The sequence below is a fragment of the Leptonychotes weddellii genome, chromosome 3 (assembly GCF_054177405.1).
Source record: "Leptonychotes weddellii isolate Sample4059 chromosome 3, ASM5417740v2, whole genome shotgun sequence".
NCBI lineage: Eukaryota > Metazoa > Chordata > Mammalia > Carnivora > Phocidae > Leptonychotes > Leptonychotes weddellii.
In genome coordinates this window covers 112,357,268-112,377,740 of record NC_138371.1, presented here as the reverse complement: position 1 = coordinate 112,377,740, position 20,473 = coordinate 112,357,268, and the positions used below count along the sequence as shown (strand labels likewise).

At 41.6% G+C, this 20,473-nt stretch overlaps 1 protein-coding gene across 1 annotated transcript in view; it reads right to left on the bottom strand.

Annotated features, from left to right (window-relative positions):
• The window catches only part of FRY (FRY microtubule binding protein), a 241,551-nt gene extending 229,208 nt beyond the window's left edge, over window positions 1–12,343 (bottom strand). Inside the window, exon 1 of the mRNA XM_081815497.1 lies at window positions 12,098–12,343. Within this exon, the coding sequence (XP_081671623.1) occupies window positions 12,098–12,167 (70 nt within the window). The 5' untranslated portion in view covers window positions 12,168–12,343. The remainder of the gene's footprint in view (window positions 1–12,097) is intronic.
• Between the last annotated feature and the right edge of the window lie 8,130 nt (window positions 12,344–20,473).

Sequence of the window (20,473 nt, the reverse complement as noted above, 5' to 3'; positions counted from 1 at the left end):
AGATCTCATTCCTTTTGATGGCTGCATAATATTCCATTGTATATATATACCACATCTTCTTTATCCAGTCATCTGTCGATGGACATCTTGGCTCTTTCCACAGTTTGGCTATTGTGGACATTGCTGCTATAAACATCGGGGTGGAGATACAGAATTTTTATTTGAGAACTTTGCCACTGCTTTTTGACAAATACCACTGTGGTAACTTAGTAGGAAATACATGTCAATATCCTTCTGCTCCTACCTGAGTTTCATCAATTTCACCTACTATTAATCAATGTCTCGATCTAGCAAAGAATGATGAGTGATAGCATAGTTTAGGGTTTACCCTAGACTCTAACTGGCTCTGTCACTTACAAATGGTATGTGTAAAACAGGGTCATGGTAAAGATTAGAGGAAACGATGCACGTAAAGCATTTAATACAACACTTGACGCTTCATAAGGGCTTATAAATATCAGCTATCATTACTGTGCTTAACGTAATGCTACGTAACAAAAGGTGGGAAGTTATTAATAGTCATCTACCATTGTATGGATTATATTTTATGGCAGTTTCTATTGTTGCCTACCGTTTTGCCTTGGTAAGATCTCTATTTTGTTCAAGTAGCAGGTAGTGGACCTACAGAATGTGGACCCACTCCAGCCCCAGGACCTGCATCATGGTTTGTCTAAACCAACGTGGTAATTACATTCAACTTTGCCAGGATTGGCATATCATCCACTTCCAATTAGGAATGCAAGATGAAGTTTGCTGGAGTCTTTGGCAAAATTTTCTCCTCCTTGCCAGAAGAAAGACCTAACCTGGACTCCCTCCCTTCCTGACTCGTAAGTAAAGCAAAGATGTTTGGAACTAAGGTGGCCATCTGTGATCGTGCAGTGACAAGTCTAAAGATTGGATGGTCTGAGTCCTTGAGCTTCTAAATCCAGCTGGAACTTCCCATCTCCAGACTGTGAGTTAGGTAAGCGAATTAAAAGTCTTTATTCTTTCAGCCATTGTGAAGTTATTCTAGTACTTCTGGCAAAAGCCTCCTAAAATGACACACATTTCAAATTACTAGATGGCAAGAAAAAGTTCTATGTATTCACCGTTCTACCTATGAACAGCAGGCCTGGTACTGTACTGTGATTACTGACAAGAGGGATTCAGGATTTAGAATGAAAATCACTGATCAGAATCCTACTCAATCATTTCTAATTTATATTTCTTTTCTTTATTTAAGTGGAACAGTTAGCTAATTTCAAAGGACAATAATTTGAATTTCAACTCCTTTGCCCTTGTAGGAAAATGGCAATAAGCACTGAAGTGGGTAACAAAATGGTTAATAAGAGAAAGAAAAGAAGCTAAGTTAATGTTAAAATAGATTTTTGGATATCTAGGGGCGCCTGGGTGGCTCAGATGGTTGAGCGTCTGCCTTTGGCTCAGGTCATGATCCCGGGGTCCTGGGATCGAGTCCCGCGTCGGGCTCCTGACTCGGCGGGGAGTCTGCTTCTTCCTCTCCCTCTGCCTCTCCCACTGCTCGTGCTCTCTCTCTCTCTCTGTATCTCTGTGTCTCAAGTGAATAAATAAAATCTTTAAAAAAAAAAAAAAAAGATTTTTGGATATCTAAAATGTAGAATTTGAGAGACAGAATTTTTTGGAGAGAATGAGTTCTTCATCATAATTTCGACCTTTCTTAAAACTCAAGCATTTAACATGGTTAAATTTTTTTTTTTTCGGTTGACAATGGGCCAGGTTTTCAAACACGTTCAAAACTGATATCTCAATTGGCAGAAGCTAGGATTAGCTTTCCCATAATGATAAGGACTGGGGGTTTGTTAGTACACAGAACACAAAAATCAGCAGGGATTTATTCTTACTTTCCTATTTTCTTGCAATTGTACTCGGTCAAATAAAATAGAGAAGAGGTCCTGTACTCTCAGCCTGGAAGAGAAGATGAGACCAGGACTCAGCGCCACCATCAAACCCTGAGGGAAGTAAAACAAAACACCCAGTGTGGCCCAACACGGGGTCTGGCTTCTCTCTAAACTCCCTACGGAAGCTAAAATACTCACGAGAAAAGGGTAAGTTTAATTTTGGGGAGGCTAAAATAGTACAAGTGATAGTATAGCTAAGACCACGCTGTCAGTCAATAGCAAGGCCTCATTTTTAGGGGAGATTCATTAAAAATGTGGTTTTCAAAAGCTGCAAATGGAGAAACTGTGTTCCATTTTTTTAAGAAAAACCGCAATTTGTCTTCCACGTGGTATTCGAACTTGTAAATTTTAAACTAACTGCTTATAATTTGCGAAAGCCATAGGTGATCTATTCCCTTAGGGTAACTTTTTTTAGTTGTAAAATTCTTTATAGCTATCACTACAGCTTTCTACCTAGTCACAGGTGGATGGTGTAACAAACCAGTGTTTCAGACAGACTTTTAAATACTACCTTGCCTCCTTATGACCTTCTTTACTTCAACACGGCTTAACTGAAACATAATATCTATTAAAACCTAGGAGAGTATCCTTTGACTGTATGATCATACACTATAAAGCTTCCAGAATGCAACAATTTCTACAAGCACCACATCTCACTGCCGAAAGACATGCTTGTCTCCTGATCAAGAATGCCAGCACTTCGAATTGGAGACAACCCTGTTCAAATTCACTGACTTGGATACACAGTCACTTTACTGTAAAAAAAAAAAAAATAATAATAACAATAGAAAGAACCTGATAGGCTGTGTAGTGTGACACCTATTTCTTATTCAGAATACTTAAAAGCAGACTAGTCCAAGAAACTGATCAAGCTTGAGATGTCAGAGATCCAGTCTCTACTTATCAGTCAAGTTCAATAGCATACAACTCAACCTCCTCCAGTTTGGCTTTAATGACTTAGGAGAAATAACTGACACATATTGTGATGTTTACACAAACCTCATTTTTCAGTGGAGGTATTCAAAACCCTTCACATTAAACAGGTAGCGACAGGTGTCACGTTTGTTCCTTTCACATAAGGAAGTGGGGAAAGGAGGCAGTCAACGTCACACACAGAGAAGTAACAGAAAAACAGGGAAGAAAAACCTAATCTCGTATTTAAACAACTGAAATATGTTACTGAGTTGACTCTTACGTAATACACCATTTTCTTGATTTGCCAGATCCTTCCTACATAAATATAACATTCAAATGGAATTTTACTAAAGTTTCACCCTAGTTAATCTAATACCCTATCCTTTTCATGGCTGCCAAAATACATATTTACCTGTTTAAGTCTAAACTCAAAGAAGTCAGCCTACTGTCTCTTAAGCTCAGGCAAAAAATTTTAAGGGAAATTTAATTGTATATTTCCATAATGTTGTGCTTGTGACATTAGCTGAGAAATTCTGAAAATTTCAAAGCTGTCTTCCACTGCTAAACTACTTTGCACTTTGCAATTGATTAAGAACAGTGGAGGCAGTTAGAGTTGTATATCAAATTAGAGTTGATAAAAGCTCTTAAAATAGACTTGAATGCCTTCTTGAAAAAGATTTCAACTCCCTTAAACTGACATGACAACAAATTCTTACAGCAGCATAAAAAGTATTAGCTGAATGTTATGGCTTTGGCTTAAATTTCCATCTGCAGCTCATCAAATGACTACACAGTAGAAAGGAATTAAACCCAAATCAGACTCATTAGAGAGTCTGATATGCTGGCAGAATATAAACTTCCACTGCTTCGCAGCTGGGGTTCTGGGTGACTAATATTTAAATGTTTGTGCTTGTGTGTTCTGTGAGAAAGAAGAAAAGTGTAACCATATAGGTGAGAGGTAGGATCATGAACCTTACAGAAGTAGAGAATTCTCTCAAACACACAACCTCCTCTTTAATCTCAATGTTCTGAAGAGTGAGAGGACCACTCAAATGAAGAATGACTTAGCGTTAAATTAGTCCCAGGTCAAAATTCTGATAAACATGGTAAGTCTTCTTCACAGTTTTCTAATGTAAAGAATGCCTATCTGAAACTCTTGCTGCCTCCAATACTGACATCTAGTCAAGTGTCCCAGGGTGAATAATTTACCTTTCCTCTTCTCCTTCAGCTATCCTGCTAGGAGGAATGTTCTTGTAGGAATTTGCCTGCAAACACCAGGTTTCCAACAGTTGTCGGATGCCATGAAAGTATGAATCCATAAAGTTAAACTAACAGAATCTACTGAACATATTCTTCCACATAAAATCCTCTACGGCACACACTGTCTCTGGAATACCACTGGATCCTTTCCTCAGGATTCTTCTGCATTAATATTTCTGACTTCTGAAACTAACAAGGAAGGAAGGAAGGTCAGCTCTGAGATCCCTGATGGTAAGACCCAGGTCTGATTCAGTTATGAAACTCCCAAAGAAGTGTGTCTGGTGCACGGTGCTCGAAAGGAAGTCCTGAATAGTGTTTGTCTTGCTTCTCTGACACTGTGGAGTCAGCAAGGTATTCTGGAGCAACAACCAAGAAAAGCTGACGCTAAGATAGTAAATTTTTGAGTATAATCCAGTATTGAAAAGTAAGTAAAGATGTTCTTATGGAAAAAGCTATTCCTATTACTCCTTCAAGCCTGAGAGATACTTTTCAACTCAAAGGAGAGAACATTTTCTTACTCGTATAGCCAACGGTTCTACAGTGGAGAGAGATTTAAATGAATATGATGAAAGGAATCTATCAAATGACAGAGATTAGTAAGGAAAAAGATGAGATAAAGCTGTGTATTTTTCACAAATGCCATTCACCTTTTCAGGAAGTGATTGCCTGCTAAATCTTCTGCACTGGGTTGTGGGCAAATAGGGGGTGATTCTCAGAAGGTACACATTGGAGAAAATTAGACATGTTTTGAGTGTTTAAAAAAGATGACTAAGAAATGGTAGGGCACAAATATATCCAGAAAATCATAATACATATGTTTTTTATTTAAAAAATTTTTTTTCATTTATTTATTAAATTTAAATTCAATTATGGGACGCCTGGGTGGCTCAGCTGGTTAAGTGTCTGCCTTCGGCTCAGGTCATGATCCCAGGGTCCTGGGATCAAGTCCCTCACTGGGTTCCTTGCTCAGCAGGGAGCCTGCTTCTCCCTCTGCCTACCACTTCCCCTGCTTGTGCGTGCGCTCTCTCTGACAAATAAATAAAATCTTTTAAAAAGTAAATTTAAATTCAATTAACATATAATACATAAGTTTTTTAAACGGACTCACCTCTGTATCTAAAGTATTAGATGCCAAGATATACCGCTTTTTTTTTTTTAAAGTCCTATTCAAAGGTAAAGACCCTGGGCTACAATTATTATTTGTCCATTTGAATCTGATCTGAAACCTCACAAAATATACCTAACTTGATGCCATCTGGGTGTCTCATAGCTCAGAAGCTCAACTTTGGGGGAATTAAGCCTCATCATCCTTAACCAGGAACATTTAAGAGGAGGCTAGTTTATTCATAATCAATGCATCCCATTCATCAAATGAGGTAATGTTTTTAAAGGTGCTGAGCAAACCACAAAGCACTAAATAAATTTACGATTTAGTACCAGCAAAGAACCTGCACAAAAAGCTTGTGTATGGGGCTGACAAGCCACAGAACAGCTCCAACTCAGGAAAATGTCATTTCTCAGCCCAAACTCACATCTGAGCCCAATCATTTTGAATATCCCATGAAGCTTAGAAATCTAGAAGTTACTAATAAGATGATTGGGACATACGTAGCCCATTCAATTCCTTGAACTGTACCCAGAAGTGAACTAATGAGTTATAGGTATTAAGATGTTTTGAAACAGATGTCTTTTAAATAAAGAGAATATTTCATGTTGTATCATCTAAATGTGCCATTGAAACATCTGAATGCTGGCAACTTTCTCAAATATCCTGGGCTGTTCCCAGATTGTAAAAGTATCCAGATCACCTCTCCTTCTTGCCCACTGCTGTTTGCCTGACTATTTCAGCTCTTGTTGGTACCTTTACCTAGCAGCATGCAAAAGTAGGCAAAGAAGCTGAAATCAAATCATTTTGTGCTGCCAGCCTTATAGCAGGTTTTGTGGTGGCCAAAACTGCTGCTATCAGGGAAAATGAGATCTCTGAATTATAGATTTCCATTAGTCCTGGAGATATTCTCCCTGTTCTCACTGCTAAAGACGATAAGGAGCTTGCTACCATTTCCTAAACAGAAACAGAACCTACCAGAGAAACCTCAGCATGGCAAGCAAATGACCATTCGGAAAGAAGTAAAGCTTATTAGTATCTTTTTATTTACTAGAGTCATTTAAATTATATATTTATATATACTGTTAAAAAGCAGAAAAAAATCAACATGAAACACTCCTAACAAAAGAAGTGTAGCTTTTTACTATAATCTTTTATGCATGTGTTGTATGTTCAGTCAAATGACCAGAGTGAACAAACTGTATTATTTGTAATAACAATGGTGAAGACGTCAATACTTAGTCCTTTCAAAGAGGCTGTGCAAAGGAGATGGTGGTCTCCAGCACTGGTTCTTGGGGGGGAAGTGGGAGGAGGGAGAAAGATTATGAATAAACTAGCTTCCTCTTCCTGTTCCTGGTTGAAGATGATAAGGCTTAATTCCCCCAAAGTTGAGGTACTGAGCTATGAGATACCCAGATGGCATCAAATAGGTATATTCTGTGAGGTTTCAGATCAGATTCAAATGAACAAATAATGATTTTAATCCAGAGTCTTTACCTTTCAATAGGACTTTGAATAGAGGGTGGGAGGCTAGAGAGAGAAAGAGAGAGAGCCCATGCACTCTCACACACGCCCAAGCCTCAGGGTGCGTAGGGAGGGAGGGGGCTAAGGCTTGGCAGTGTCATCAGCCAACAAGAATGAAAAGTATCTATAAAGCACTAAGATCCCCAATGTTCTTGACCCTTTGATCATCCTATGGGTGATTTTTAAAAATGTGTTTATCAAGTGGATTAGAGGAAAGTTTAATGGCGCTTACTAGCATCCTGACTTTGAGCAAATCATTTTCCTAACTCATTTTATTTTTCATCTGTAAAGTGTGGATAATAACATCACCTTGCAGGGTTATTGGAAAGAGTGAAGATAATAAACACAGTGGTCATATGGCCTCCTTTGCCCAGGGCAGTCCCAGTATAATTATTAACTTTCACTCTCAAAAGTGTCCCAGTTTGGACAAATAATGATGTGGCTGCCCTACATATAAATTACCAAGCATAACATCTGACAGGGAGTGGCCCCTCAGTCAATGTGACAGCTGCTGTTCTTCTAAAATTGTTCAAGCATATTAACAACGACAAAAAAACAACACACAAAACAAACACACAAAACCCCCCACTCGTTATTGATCCTCATCACAAACCCAGAAGCAGGCTCTTTCTACTCAGAGTAGATGTTGATTTGGGGTTTCGTTTCTCATTAGGACTATAAACTACTTGGGCAGAAGTGACCACGACCTGAGTGAGGGCAGGTCTGATGAGACATCTGAGTGGCAGGAACACGGGAGTAACTCCCTCCCCAACCCCTGGAAGGTGCTGGGCGCTTTCTACGGTTTCAGGGCACTGAGGGAAGCTCACCTGCTCTGCAGCTGTACCGCTCTGCTGGATTCAGGCAACCTGTTTAACTTTAGTTTTCTACTTCTTCACCTCAGCTTCACAAAGAGGTGAAAACTAACACCTTGAGGTTTCTCTTAAGCCTTTCTTGTAGGGTCTTTGAGCTACATTGATGACATAAACAGGGGTAAGTCCTGCTCTGCACTCAGTCAGTGGTGTTTCCCATCCCCATGTGCGTGTGATCTCTCTCTGTCCCCAGAGTTAACCCGACACTAACCAGCATTTCTTTCTTTCTTTTTTTTTTTTTAAAGATTTTATTTCTTTGAGACAGAACAAAAGCAAGAGAGATCACGAGCGAGAGAGAGAAGCTGACCTCCCACTGAGCAGGGAGCCCCACGTGGGGCTTGATCCCAGGACCCTGAGATCATGACCGGAGCTGAAGTCAAGATACTTAACCAACTGAGCCACCCAGGCACCCCCACTAACCAGCATTTCTATGTTGGACAGAAATATTGTCCTTCATCACCACAACTTAGCTCACTACGATACATCTGAAAAATGCCACATCCAATTCTCCCAAGTGATGCAAGTTTTTCTAGAGCAACATTAGACATTTCACAATGCACAGCAGCCCTTCCAAAACAGGCAAAGGGATTGCTCAGTTCCCCAGACCAGTTTATTTGTCAATAGAATTCTTGTTACTCGAAAAGAGTTAACAAGCATTCAAAAGTTCGCCTCGATGGGGTGGCAAGATATGACAAATGTTAAGAAAGATGCAGACTGCCCTGGGAAGATCAAGACATTGAAGAAGCTCAGAATGTACCTTTGTTCACTGGGCCCTGTTCGTTTGGACACTAGGGGGTAGACAGAAACACAAGGAATGCCAGATGGGTGGGAGAGCCCACACACTCCCTCTATATACATCACTAAAAAGCGCATACATCACTAAAAAGCACGCCTTCCTTTCTTCTGAAATAGCTTGGAAGGATCTGCTGTAAACTTTGTAGCAAAGCTGAAAGGCTAAGAGGACTTCCTGCTACTGAGACCGTAGCCAGGCCATCTCATGTGCTGCTGGGAGGTATTTACTTAGGGGAGGTAGGAATATTCTAATAGTAGCTGAGGTAGAAAAGGGAGGAATGTTGAAAAGTAAATCTAAGGAAGCAACTATTTTTGGTGTATTCACACAGTTCCCTTCTCTAAGGGTGCGGCAAGTGTTGACTACTCATAGAATATTCCACAAGTGATGTCAGGGGTCTGACTCTGATTTTAAGTGGGTTTAGAAGCGAGGGGAGCGTTGGAATACATTCATATTATTTTAACATTTATTGGGTGTTTACGATGAGCTAGATATTGTTCTCAGCGCTTTAATTCTTAAATACCTCATTTACTCCTGTGGAGTATCCATTCTTTTTGCTTCCATTTCACAGATGAGAAAAATGAAGCAGAGAGGAGTTAATTAACTGTCGAAGGCCACACAGGTGCAGGTGTTAGAGATCCGAACCAAGCCTATCTGGTCCTGCGACTTGTGTGTTCTAGCTGAGGGCTCACCAGATCAGGGGGCCCATGTGTGCACAGGCATGGAGTGAGAGCAGACAAGGGGTGAGCAGATTAAATCCAGCTGGAGTGGAAGAACAATCGGGGAGAGAGGCTGGATGAGGAGCTCAAAGAGGGTCCTGAATGGCAGTCACAGACTCAGGGGCGAGAGAGAGCTGTGGTGGGGTCTTTGAAATGCAGGCAGAAGCCTCTCCAGAAGCCCTCCCCCCCCACCCCCCGCCGGTGTCAGGGGGACCTTCAGGAGACCACCGGAACATTCCAGGTTAAACTGAGAAAGGCCCATGGAGGCTGTGGCTGTGAACACCACAGGGAGCAGCTGTGAGAATCACTGAATGGCTGTGGAAAAGCCTGGATATGACTGGGGAAGGAGCCACAGGACTTAATAGCGGGGGAGGTCCGAGGGGCTACGGAAAGCCTCCACAGTGAGGTCTACAAAGGACATTTTATTTCCAGACATCAAGGCCATTTTAATTCCCAACTCCATTAAAATGAAAGGGCAGCCTGACAGAGTGGGCATGCCAGTGAAGAAGAGTGTCAAAATGAACAGTGAATAAAAAGCTAACACATCTCACCAAGGCAATCACGGATTTAATTGACTTGTTAATTCTTCAGAGGAGACAGATATACATGAAATTACATTTCCCCCACAGTGTGCCCTTTAAAAAAAATGAATGGAAACCTTAACGGACATGTTCATGGAATCATCCCTCCTCTTACTACCACCTTGCAAAGCAGTCAGCCATAGTTACACGGCTTGTTTTATTGCTTTTTAATTGTACTTTTATAAATAAGCACCACTGTGTAATTAGGAGCCGGCTTCTCCACTCAGGTATGTGGGCAGGCATCCTGGCCTCTCAAACCTGCTGCTGGCCACTCCAGCTGCTTGCTCCCTGATGCAGCCTCTCAGCCCAGTTACACTGAGTAGGTCAAAGCCCTCAGGCTACTGTTTTCTACCGCCAGACAATCTCCTTTCTCTCTTTGCTACTGAAAATATGTAAGACCCAGAGCAAAGCTAGGTTATGAGCAGGTTAGTGTTGCAACAAGCTTAAAGAAGACTAAGCATAAAGTATATTTCCTCTTCCTCTTTCAAGAAAGGACTGAAGAGCATTCTGACTTCCAAAGGAATGCTAAAGAGAATCACCAAGTTCACGCTTCTGTAATGAAGAAATTAAGAGAGAGGGCAGGTATGGTGTCTCATTCACCTTTGCAGCACCCCCAGCCTGGCGTAGTAGGTGTTGAATAAATATTTGCTGAATGAATTTAAAGAATTCAACATTGTGTCCCGGATACTCTCAAAGTAGATATGAACAGTCATTTTGAACCATTTCCTGATGTGAGAGAGCGAGTGTGTGTGTGTGTGTGTGTGTGTGTGTGTTGGGGGGCGGGGTACGTTAGGAAAGGTGGAGAGAATATACACTTTGTCTAGAGTAATTTGAAAACTGACAAGGGGAGAAAGATTTTAAAAGAAATCCCACTGGCCTCAGTATTGTCCCACATAATTTTCTATCTAATGAGACAATGACAAAAATTGATAGGAGAAAATCATCTGGCCTTGATGTACTCAAAATGATTCAAAACCACATACCGATGTCAAACTCAGAGTAAGTCTTTCCAGTTATTGGAAAACTGCTCCATTAAGAACTCTGTGTGTCAAATCCTTTTCATTAATCAAAGGGTGGATAGACAAAGGAAGGTTCATCCTGGAGTGTGAAGTATCACACAAATAATGGATCCAAGATAAAGGAATTACGACTACAACAAATAAAGGAATGCTATTTGGGTGACAGTAGGACTCCCAAATGGCTTCCCACTTGTAGAAAAACAGCCTCAGACAAGCCCCATCGTGTATACAGTGGTGCAAAATGACCTGGGAAAAAATGGTTTCTTTGGATATCATTTAGAGATGCATATCCCTGAATACCTTAAGGCTGAAGTTACTTTGGCTCTTTTCTTAAAGCAATTATGGGTTCTCCTGCCCAGGTTCTGTTTACATAAGAACAATCTTGGCCACAGGTCAGCTGGGTAGGAGATAATTAATCTCCAGCACTTTGAGCACAGGTAGGTTAATTAGCCATGCATGTAATACGGCATCAGAATTTTTCTTGGAAAAATTGTTTTGAATTTCAAACAATTAAGGATCTGTAATACCTGCTGGTCTTTTATCCAGAGCAAGCACAAAGGCTGTTGGAGAAATAGAGAAGACTTTGTTTTTAAACCGTTCAGAAGACACAAGGCATCACTGATCACCTGAAGGCCTCGTTTTAATTTGATTGCAGATCCATGATGCCTTAGAGGTTGTCTTCTGGAAATATGTTATTGCTAAAATCTTTAAGTAGGTCAGTAATGGAACTTCAGAAGCCATAACATTCTGATATCCTAATAACTGATCATGGTCAGAACCTTACTTTGTTTATATTTCAGCAAAGCATGTTGTTGGTTTGGACTATAACACATCAGGACTTTTACAAATCCAAATATTAAATAGCATTCTGAACACCATCCACATGGACAAGGGAGAGAGAAATAAACCTGCAAATGCCTCTATATACAAAAGAGATGAGTCTTAGATTTTGGACTATTAAGTACATTTTTTTCCCTCCAGACAATACCCTAATAAAACAATTACGAAGTACTCTGAAATCCTGCCACACCCCTTCGATTAAACCACACTTCACAAAATACTTAGATAAAGCCTGATCAAATAAACATTAAGGCAGAAAATGCAGCCTAGAATGCCCCATCCTGCGCTCTGCCCCAGTCTGAAGGGCCATCTCCCTTGAAAATTTAATCACACAAAATCTACTGTGATTCCACTGCAGCCTTTGCACTTCAGGAAAGCTACTTCAGTCTCTGACATTTTGATTTTCACAGCAGACCGAACCGAAAAGAGAAAAAAAAAAAAAAAAAAAACTTCCTTGGCTCACAGGCTTATGCCTCTGGTTGAGATTTGATTTCTCAGACCTTAGGCAACATCCAGCAAACAAACAAACAAACAAACAAGGTTATTTTCTATTACTCACTATTACTCCAGGATTTCAGTAAATATTTGATACTGATCTCAAAGAAGCCGGAATCCTGCTGGCTGGCCATGTCGGCGGTTATACAAAGAGGCTCCCGGGACTGGACTGGGAGCCGCCGGAGGAGTAGGTACCGGGCGTGGAGATGTGCCTGTCACAGGTTAGTGATGTAAGCGGGGGGTCAGCGGCGGAGAGGAAGGCTCTGCGGATCTACCTCCGGCACGGGCAGGGAGTCCTCATTTAAAGGACACCGAGGAGCGGGAGAGAGATGCTCGGCCGCTCCTCCTCCTCCTCCTCCTCCTCCTCGTCGGGGTCCAGGACTTGCTTCTTATTTGCTGGGTGCTGATCTGCCCGCAGCCCTCAGAGGCGGCGGCGGCGGCCGCTGCTTTCATTTCTGGGCTGCCATAACCAGAGCGGCGCGCTGCCGGCCGCCCACACGCTCTGCTCCAGCCAGGTACGCTACCGAGGAAGTCCCCACCTGAACTGTGATCCGTTTTCCCCTGGGAGGGACGGTTTCTTGGCTGGCCTCCCTGACACGGTGAAGACAGCTCAGCCCACACAGCTCTCCGCAGGGCTGAGCGATGGGCTGGGAGCGCCGCCCCCTGCCCCTGCCCACGGGCTTAACCTGAGCCGCCACTCAGCCCCGGACTCAGCCGGGGAGGCGGAGGAGCAGGAATTTCCCAGCTTCTGTGGCTCCTCGCTCTTCAGAAATGCTTCCCGGGAGCAGCCCGCGTGAGCACTGGCTGCTACTTCCCCTTGTGTCTGTCCCTGAGATATACACAACTGCATCGCGCTGCAGCAGGCAAAGCGGCACCCCTGGATCTGGTTGCAGTGACGTTTTTTTAAAAAGCCCCATCTGTCAGCCTTGTTGCAGTAGGAAAGCTGGGCTTTTTCTTCCCCTTCTTTCACGGGCACAGTGGAAGCTGCACTTCGTGCTTCTCCCCCCCCCTTCCAAACAGGCTTGCCGTTTTGAGAGGCACCCCACCCCGAAACGTGTGCGTCCGAAGGGGATGCTCAGTCGGCTTGTTTACAGAAATGTCAGGCTCCACAACGGATCTGTTTCTCAAACCTATCATTTCTAAGGTTCGCCGAGCCCACGGAAGCTTATTTATTTGTATTAAAAGAAATGAGAAGCAAAGGCATTAGATTCCTTGCTGTACAATGGCTTTTTAGTTCATGAAATCTTGCTATCAGGTGTCCTGATTTCGGTTAGCTGTATTTCATGTTATCATATAGCTTGACTAGGGGATTAAATAAGAGCATTCTAATTTTGACAGGCCGCCTTTCGGTAGGTGGGATTTGGCCAACCGTCCCGCAAACCACGGAATACTTCTCCCCTTTCCAGTACATTTCTGATTAATATTTTTCAAAGGAATGAATAAAGCCATATTAATAATTATTGAACATAAAAAATGTTGGGCAACTCCCCTCAAAACACACAAATAGGACTTTTTAGACTAACAGTTCTTTTGAGAAATTGAAAGAGTGCAATATACTTTTAAGACAAAGAATTTTTAAAAAATTTAGCACTACAGAGAACCAGTACTATGTCCTAAAATGCCCCAAGACACCATCAATATAAGCTTTTCAAGCTCCTTACACTTACACAAAAAGCAAACCCTGAGCTACCAAGATTTCCAGCTCCACTCACAGAGCTTTATTCCTGTGAAGTCACTTATCAGATGGACTTTTCTCTCTCTTTTTTTTTTTTAAAGATTTTATTTATTTGAGAGAGAGAGAGAGGGAGAGAGTACATGAGCGTCAAGCAGAGGGAGAAGCAGGCTCCCCACCAAACAGGGAGCCCGACACGGGGCTCGATCCCAGGACCCTGGGATTATGACCTGAGCCAAAGGCAGACGCCCACCTGACTGAGCCACCCAGGCGCCCTGGACTTCTTTTTCATTTACACGCATACTAGAGTTGATAAGCTAATTTTGTTTTGTCACCTGTACTTTCAATGTATGGATTCCAAGTGAAACAGGACCCGAAGGTTTTACCTCAAAACAGCGATCACATCCGAAAACAAAAACTAATATCCATACCCACCTTTCTGAGGCCTCCACATGGCAATGAATGAACAGGGAGGCTGCAAGGCACCTCGGAGTTAATGAGCACAAAGTCTCTCAAGACAGGCCCCAGATTCCTACCTGGCTCCAGACCTTACTAGCTAGGAGAACTGGGGCAAGCTATTAATCCCACTAAGCCTCAGTTTCCTCACCTGGGAAATGGGGATAATAGTGGTGCCGAGCTCATTCAGTTGTTGGAGAGATTAGATGACATTATGAATAAAGTGCTCAGCACGGTGTCTTGCATATAGTAGACAATTAAGCTTTAGCGATATTGATATTTATGATGAAACCTTAGGGACACCAGAATCAAACTTTGGAAGTTAAGCACATGTTTGTACCACAGGTATGACTTAGAAGGTATATCACTTTTGAACCCCAATGGTAACAATTTGGGGCTAGCAAGTTGGAGACATTTCAAACATCTGCAGTAAGCAAGCACGCTATTATATATTGTTACTCAAGCATACAGAGATTCTCTTGGTCCACCTTATAAAAGGGATCTTTAGCTGGCTCTTCAAAGTTTTCAATCCTACTATAAACATATTAATTGGCTGAGAATGCCACTCACATATATTTCAAGAGCAAACGATCATAAAATTTTAAATGCTATTGGGAAAAGAATGTTTTTAATGGCATCTCACTTTCCCTGTGAAGAGCAAATCAGTAACGAAGAGCCCAGTTTCTGTCCGTTAGAACCTGAAATCTTGCTCATGTGTGCTTTTTTTTCTCATTTGAGTACCTTTAAAGAGAGCATATATTGTAAAAGAACAGAAAAGGCCTTTTGTTTTGTTGAATGGCCTACAAATCAAATAGAATGACACCTGCTGCAAGCTGGGATAAAACATTTATCCTTTTGTCTCCTCTCTGGTGGGGGCAGGGACGCTTATAAAAAAAAATGTAGTCTGAACAGGCACCTGGACAGAGGGACCTAAAATACAAAATAAAATCTGAATTTGTCCCTGGCTTGTTATGAGACTTCAGATGTCATTTAAGAGGAACGAGGGACCTTTCCTTAATGATCTTAGGAGACCATATAATGATTCTTTAAGCAAGGGATTAGGCATAGATTTTGGAGGCTCAGAGAAAAGTAGCAGTAATACAGGAAAGCTGAAAGGTGTCAGGAAGTGGTATCCAAGAGTGGAAAAAAAAGTCAGAAAGTAACCTGAGACATCATAATTAGTAATACCATCTACATTTATTCAACATTAATACTGTGTTTAAAAATATCTATTTTATCATATTTAATCTTTCCCCCAACCTAGGAAGTACTATTAATAGCCCCATTTCATAGATGAGAAAATGGAAGCTTAAAGAGGCATAGAATAAGGTCAAGGTCATAGAGCTGACAAAATTTAAGTCTAGCAAATTTTAGAATGGAATCATTTACTCTTTTCTTTCTTTCTCTCTCTTTCTTTCTTTCAATAACAAGCAAGGCAAGAATCATAGTTATCAACCTTCTTATCCAAAATTCAGGAAGAGATGCTAAGACCCTTGTTATCACTACAGAATAGGAGTGCTTCAGGCCCCACTGGTTGTCCAGGACTGCTTACTGCCTTCCTGGTGGGTTCTAGCCTGGGGAAAGAATTGTTCCCTGGGCTTTGCCCCACCCCGAAGGAACCTAGAGAAGAATGCTGTTATTTTTCATATCAATTTGATTTGTTGTACAGGTTGTGGTCTGTATAAGGATGCCGGACCGGGGTAGGGGTGGGGCAAGTGAGGGTGGCAAGCTTGTCTGAACTCTACTCTCCAAGCTGTAAAGGGTTTGGAAATGGGCTGGGTCCACCCTGTGTGTGCCACACTTCTGCCCAATACTCAATCCGCAGGAAGGGGTGCCTAATTGTGATCCATATAGCAAATGGACTGGTGGTAGCCTGGGGTGGTGCAGTAGGAACTCCAAGAAAACAGAGCATGTCAAGAAGGCAGAGGCCAACTGGTCACCCGTGTCCCAGCCTAGCACTGAGTGGCAGGGTGGGATGAAGGTTGTAAAGGGTGCATGGACTGTATATTACAATCTGTGGCATTTAGCCATTCTGCCTGAGTTCTTACTCTCTATTCTCTCCCTCCGGAAGAGCCATGTGTCTCTCAGTTGTGTATCTGCCACAGTCCCTAGCACACACTTAAGTTCTCATGCAAAAAACACACAGAGGGAGTCACTAAATGAACAGATGTGTCCGCATGCCTACCACTATCTGTTGCCTGTGGAAAAAAAATGTACAACTGAAGCGCAACCGGTTTGTGTTTTAATTCATATTGAGTTTTTCTTTCCTAGCATTTCTGACAATTTTTTTTGAGACGAAAATGTGTGGTGTTCAAAAAAATGTGAAAACAAAGCTAGGCAAACAATCTGGATGCTTGCCAACATCAAGAGGCTTCTCGTAATGGTTTTAAAGAGTGATTGAGTTGATTGGGTTAGGGTTGGAATCCGCCCCCTTTCCCTGTGGATGGCTGCACGTGGGCACACACGTGTAATTACTGTCAGAGTGACACGTACATTCATGCATAGAATGTATTAGGCAGAAGAGAAATGTTTTCCTAGCATCCTGAGGAAACAAAGGAAAATCATTTATTCTAAGAAAAAAACAGCTTTATCAATTTTTGCTCAGTTTAAAATTCCAAAAAAAAAGCATTAAATATATCCTATTCCCACAATTACCTATTGTTGCTTAATAAGAACAGTTCCAAGTCAAATTAAGCATCACCTGAGATCAATGGTGACAATTATGGGGAAGCCTTTGTTTCTCTTTATGCAGGATGAGGTCCTTTAGAGAAAAAGAAAGCATCAATATCAATCAAAAACTTTTTTGATATATTTTAGGTGCATAATTTTGGGCTGATCGATCTCGTGCTAAAAACACAGTAGAGAAAAAAATATGAAGTGATGCCACATCATGTTCATCTTGTAAACAGAAAACTCAATAATCATTCCCTTAAAAAATCCAACCCACACGCACACATCTTCACAAAAATAGATCCTGCAAATTTTGAAAACCCTTACTCCATCACTATTCAGTACAAATACTTTTTTTTCCAAAGGAACTGAAATACATTGAAATGTTCTGAATGCCCCAGAACCTCATTAAAGCACAGCTTGTTGTTGCCCAGATTCAGACGTAAACAAGGAAAATTGTATCTCTTAAAATGGTTTTCATTAAAGATTAGCAGCAGAACCCATTTTTCTTCTCCACTCACCTCCTCTGCCAAGGACTTTTATAAGGGACTGTGAGCCCTGACAAAGGAATCGAATGTCAGTCTAGCTCATGGGAAGCCCATGAAGGATCTGAGCAGTGAAAGGCATCCGATGGCAGAAGGGAGCAGGGTCAAGCTTGAAATCCATCCCCCTTGCTGCCCTGTGCGGGGAAGTCCCCCTCCATAAGCCCATAGTCACCCAGGGTGTGTGTTACAAGTTTAGCATAGGGTAGGGGGAATTCACATTAATCGAGCACTTGAGGTTGAGACACTGCTAGGCTGTATTTCAGAGGACCTGTATGGACGTGCACAAGCAAAGGGCCACATCTGCTGGGCCCTGCAAGACACATCTCAAAAAGTGGTGCCGACACATCATTAGAATGAACTGGGACTCGGGTGTCTGTTAACTCTGGTCTCTACCCCCAGCGTCTTCATAATGGGTGAAATGAAAATTGGGCCTCTCTCCCAACACTTCCCACTAATGTTCCCAATATTTGCTCTTGAATGGGGACTTCCAGAGCAAATTCTCCACGGATATTAATTAGAAGGGACACACTATATTATGCCAGAACCAAGGCCCGGCTCTCCCGCATAGGAGCTCTGTTGCTTGGCCGCTGAACACCTCCCAGCCTCAGTTTCTTTATCTGTAAAATAGTGTTTATCTCACGGGTCTATTATGAGGATTAAATGAGCGCATAGCCAGATGACAACTGTTAAGTAGCAGATCTAGAGCTAGCAACACATTCAGAATATGCAGCACAAAATACCCCCTTAACTCCAAATTCAGGTTAGGGAAAGGGGGCGGGGGGGCGGCTAGAGAGAGAGAGAGAGACTCTGCTCTTCACAGAGGTTTCCATCCCTACCCCCCACTGGCTGCCAGGGTAAGGCCAAAGTTTTGCCAGAGTGAAGAAAGCCTGAACTTGTGCATACAAAAAAATATTATTTAATATTTTAGTGCTTCCAACTTTCAGTGCCCAGGGTAAAAGAAAGTGCCCTTTAGAGAAAAAGAAAGCATCAATATCAATCAAAAACTTTTTTGATATATTTTAGGTGCATAATTTTGGGCTGATCGATCTCGTGCTAAAAACACAGTAGAGAAAAAAATATGAAGTGATGCCACTTCAAGTAGAGGTTCTGGTGAGCTTGGTAGAGGCTCAATATCTACCTTTCTCATTGACCTCTCAAGGTAGTGCCTACTTATTTGAATATTAAGCTCGAGCTAAACCAGGATATGTAGTTCATACATATTTTGTACGTACAAATATAAAGATTTGATCTCAATTTCTGCAAGGCACAGGAGTAGTTAATACTGTATCTACAGACTGTATGTGAAGAGAAAATATGGGTTTCTTCTGCTGCCTTTTATCGTGGAAGCACACAACGGGGCTGATAACTTTACTACCCTATTTTCAAATAGCACCAGCAACCAGAGAAATTATTTACACTGAGATACAAACAGATCCAATATCATGACCTGCAATAGGAGCCAACAATTAATACATGATCATAAAATATTAAGTCCTTTCTGAAGAGATAAAAATATGGCATTTGCTTTGCATGTCATTATTTACCAAAAATGCACAGATTGATAATACTTAGGATTAAAAAAACAATTATATTAATCACCACTCTTCCCAAACACTGGTTGCCCTTGAAAGGAGAACTAAGAAAATAGTTTTTCCCTATAAAAATGATAATTTAACAAACAAACAAAAAAAAGGTGCATTCTCATAGTTGCATTTAAGTGTTTTGGCTATGGCAAGACATTTCCATTATTAAGTGATTAAAAATTAAGTACCTAATTTTAGGGCTAGAACTAATATTCCCACTAATGTTCCCAATTTCATACACAAAAGTAAATATTAGATTTTAAGTCATAAGAGGCAGATCAACTTTTCCTCAAAGGTACCATTTAATGTATATAGTTATTGAAATCTAGAATTTTAGAGTCAGTGAAATTGGGAAAAATTGGAAATTTTGATTAGTTTTTTTATATCTTTGCTACTTAAACTTTACACATACTAACCATTTTTCTCTTTTAGGTGTGATCACATGTTTGCAGTTATCTACCAACAAAGTCTTGACTGGGAGTCAAGAAACTCTTTTTCCTGTTCCTTACTCTGACCCTGATATGATGACCTTGGACAAGTTACTTTCTACTAAATGGGGAAAGCTGCTTCCTATCACCAGACGGGCTCATCTCATAGGGCAGGCCAGCCTTTGATTTTCCATAGTATTGGGAGGAGCCCCGGCATGGAGAAAGAACACTGCGTAACAAATTATTTGATGTCAGTCTTTGGCATATGTTATTTGAATCTTTTGGCAACAGATTCACCTTCTCAATTCTGTTCTGATAAAGCTAGGATCTTTAGAATCTAGGATCCTTTTGTATCCCATATAAAGCTAGGATCTTCAGGATCTAGGATCCTTTTGTATCCCATATAAAGCACGCGATGGCTGATGAGGAGCAGCCGTGGACACAGGACCAAAAAATAATTGGGAAGTAGAAAGAGATAAGTCAAAGTAAAAATGATCGAGTTGTCTTCTGTGAAGGTAATATGGCAGGATCAAAGTGCTTCATCTGGTTTAGAGGAAAACCGATGCACAGTCTACAACTGGCCAAGTCCTGGAAACCAGGGATACACCATAGCTGAAAAGCAGCTCATTGTCCCTGAGATGAAGAATTGAGCTAAGGAATTACAGATACATACTGTATCTGTAGATACAGATAGAGCCCTTCAGGTGAAACGAATGTTCTAAAAAGAAGTGTCTACCTCACTGAGCATCACCGATTCAACCTTCACAGTGACCATCTGTCCACGGATCTGCCTTTAGAGGAGTCCAACAACAGTGACGTGGAGAAACACGTGCATTGCCTTCTCCACCCCCAAGCACAGATCAATGTGGGAGAAAAGGTCACTCTGAAGGCCCAAGTAAATCCTGGAGGATAGAGACAGTCTTGCCAGGCATGTTTTTAGAAAGGGTGGGGAAATCACCACCCTATTTTGACCAGACAGGCAGAGCTTTGTGTAGGAGGGTGGAGCTGCTAGAAACTGTCTGAATGATGGGAGGGAGCAGCTTGACAGGCTGATGGGGAGAGCAGTTCCAACTGCCCCACTCAGCT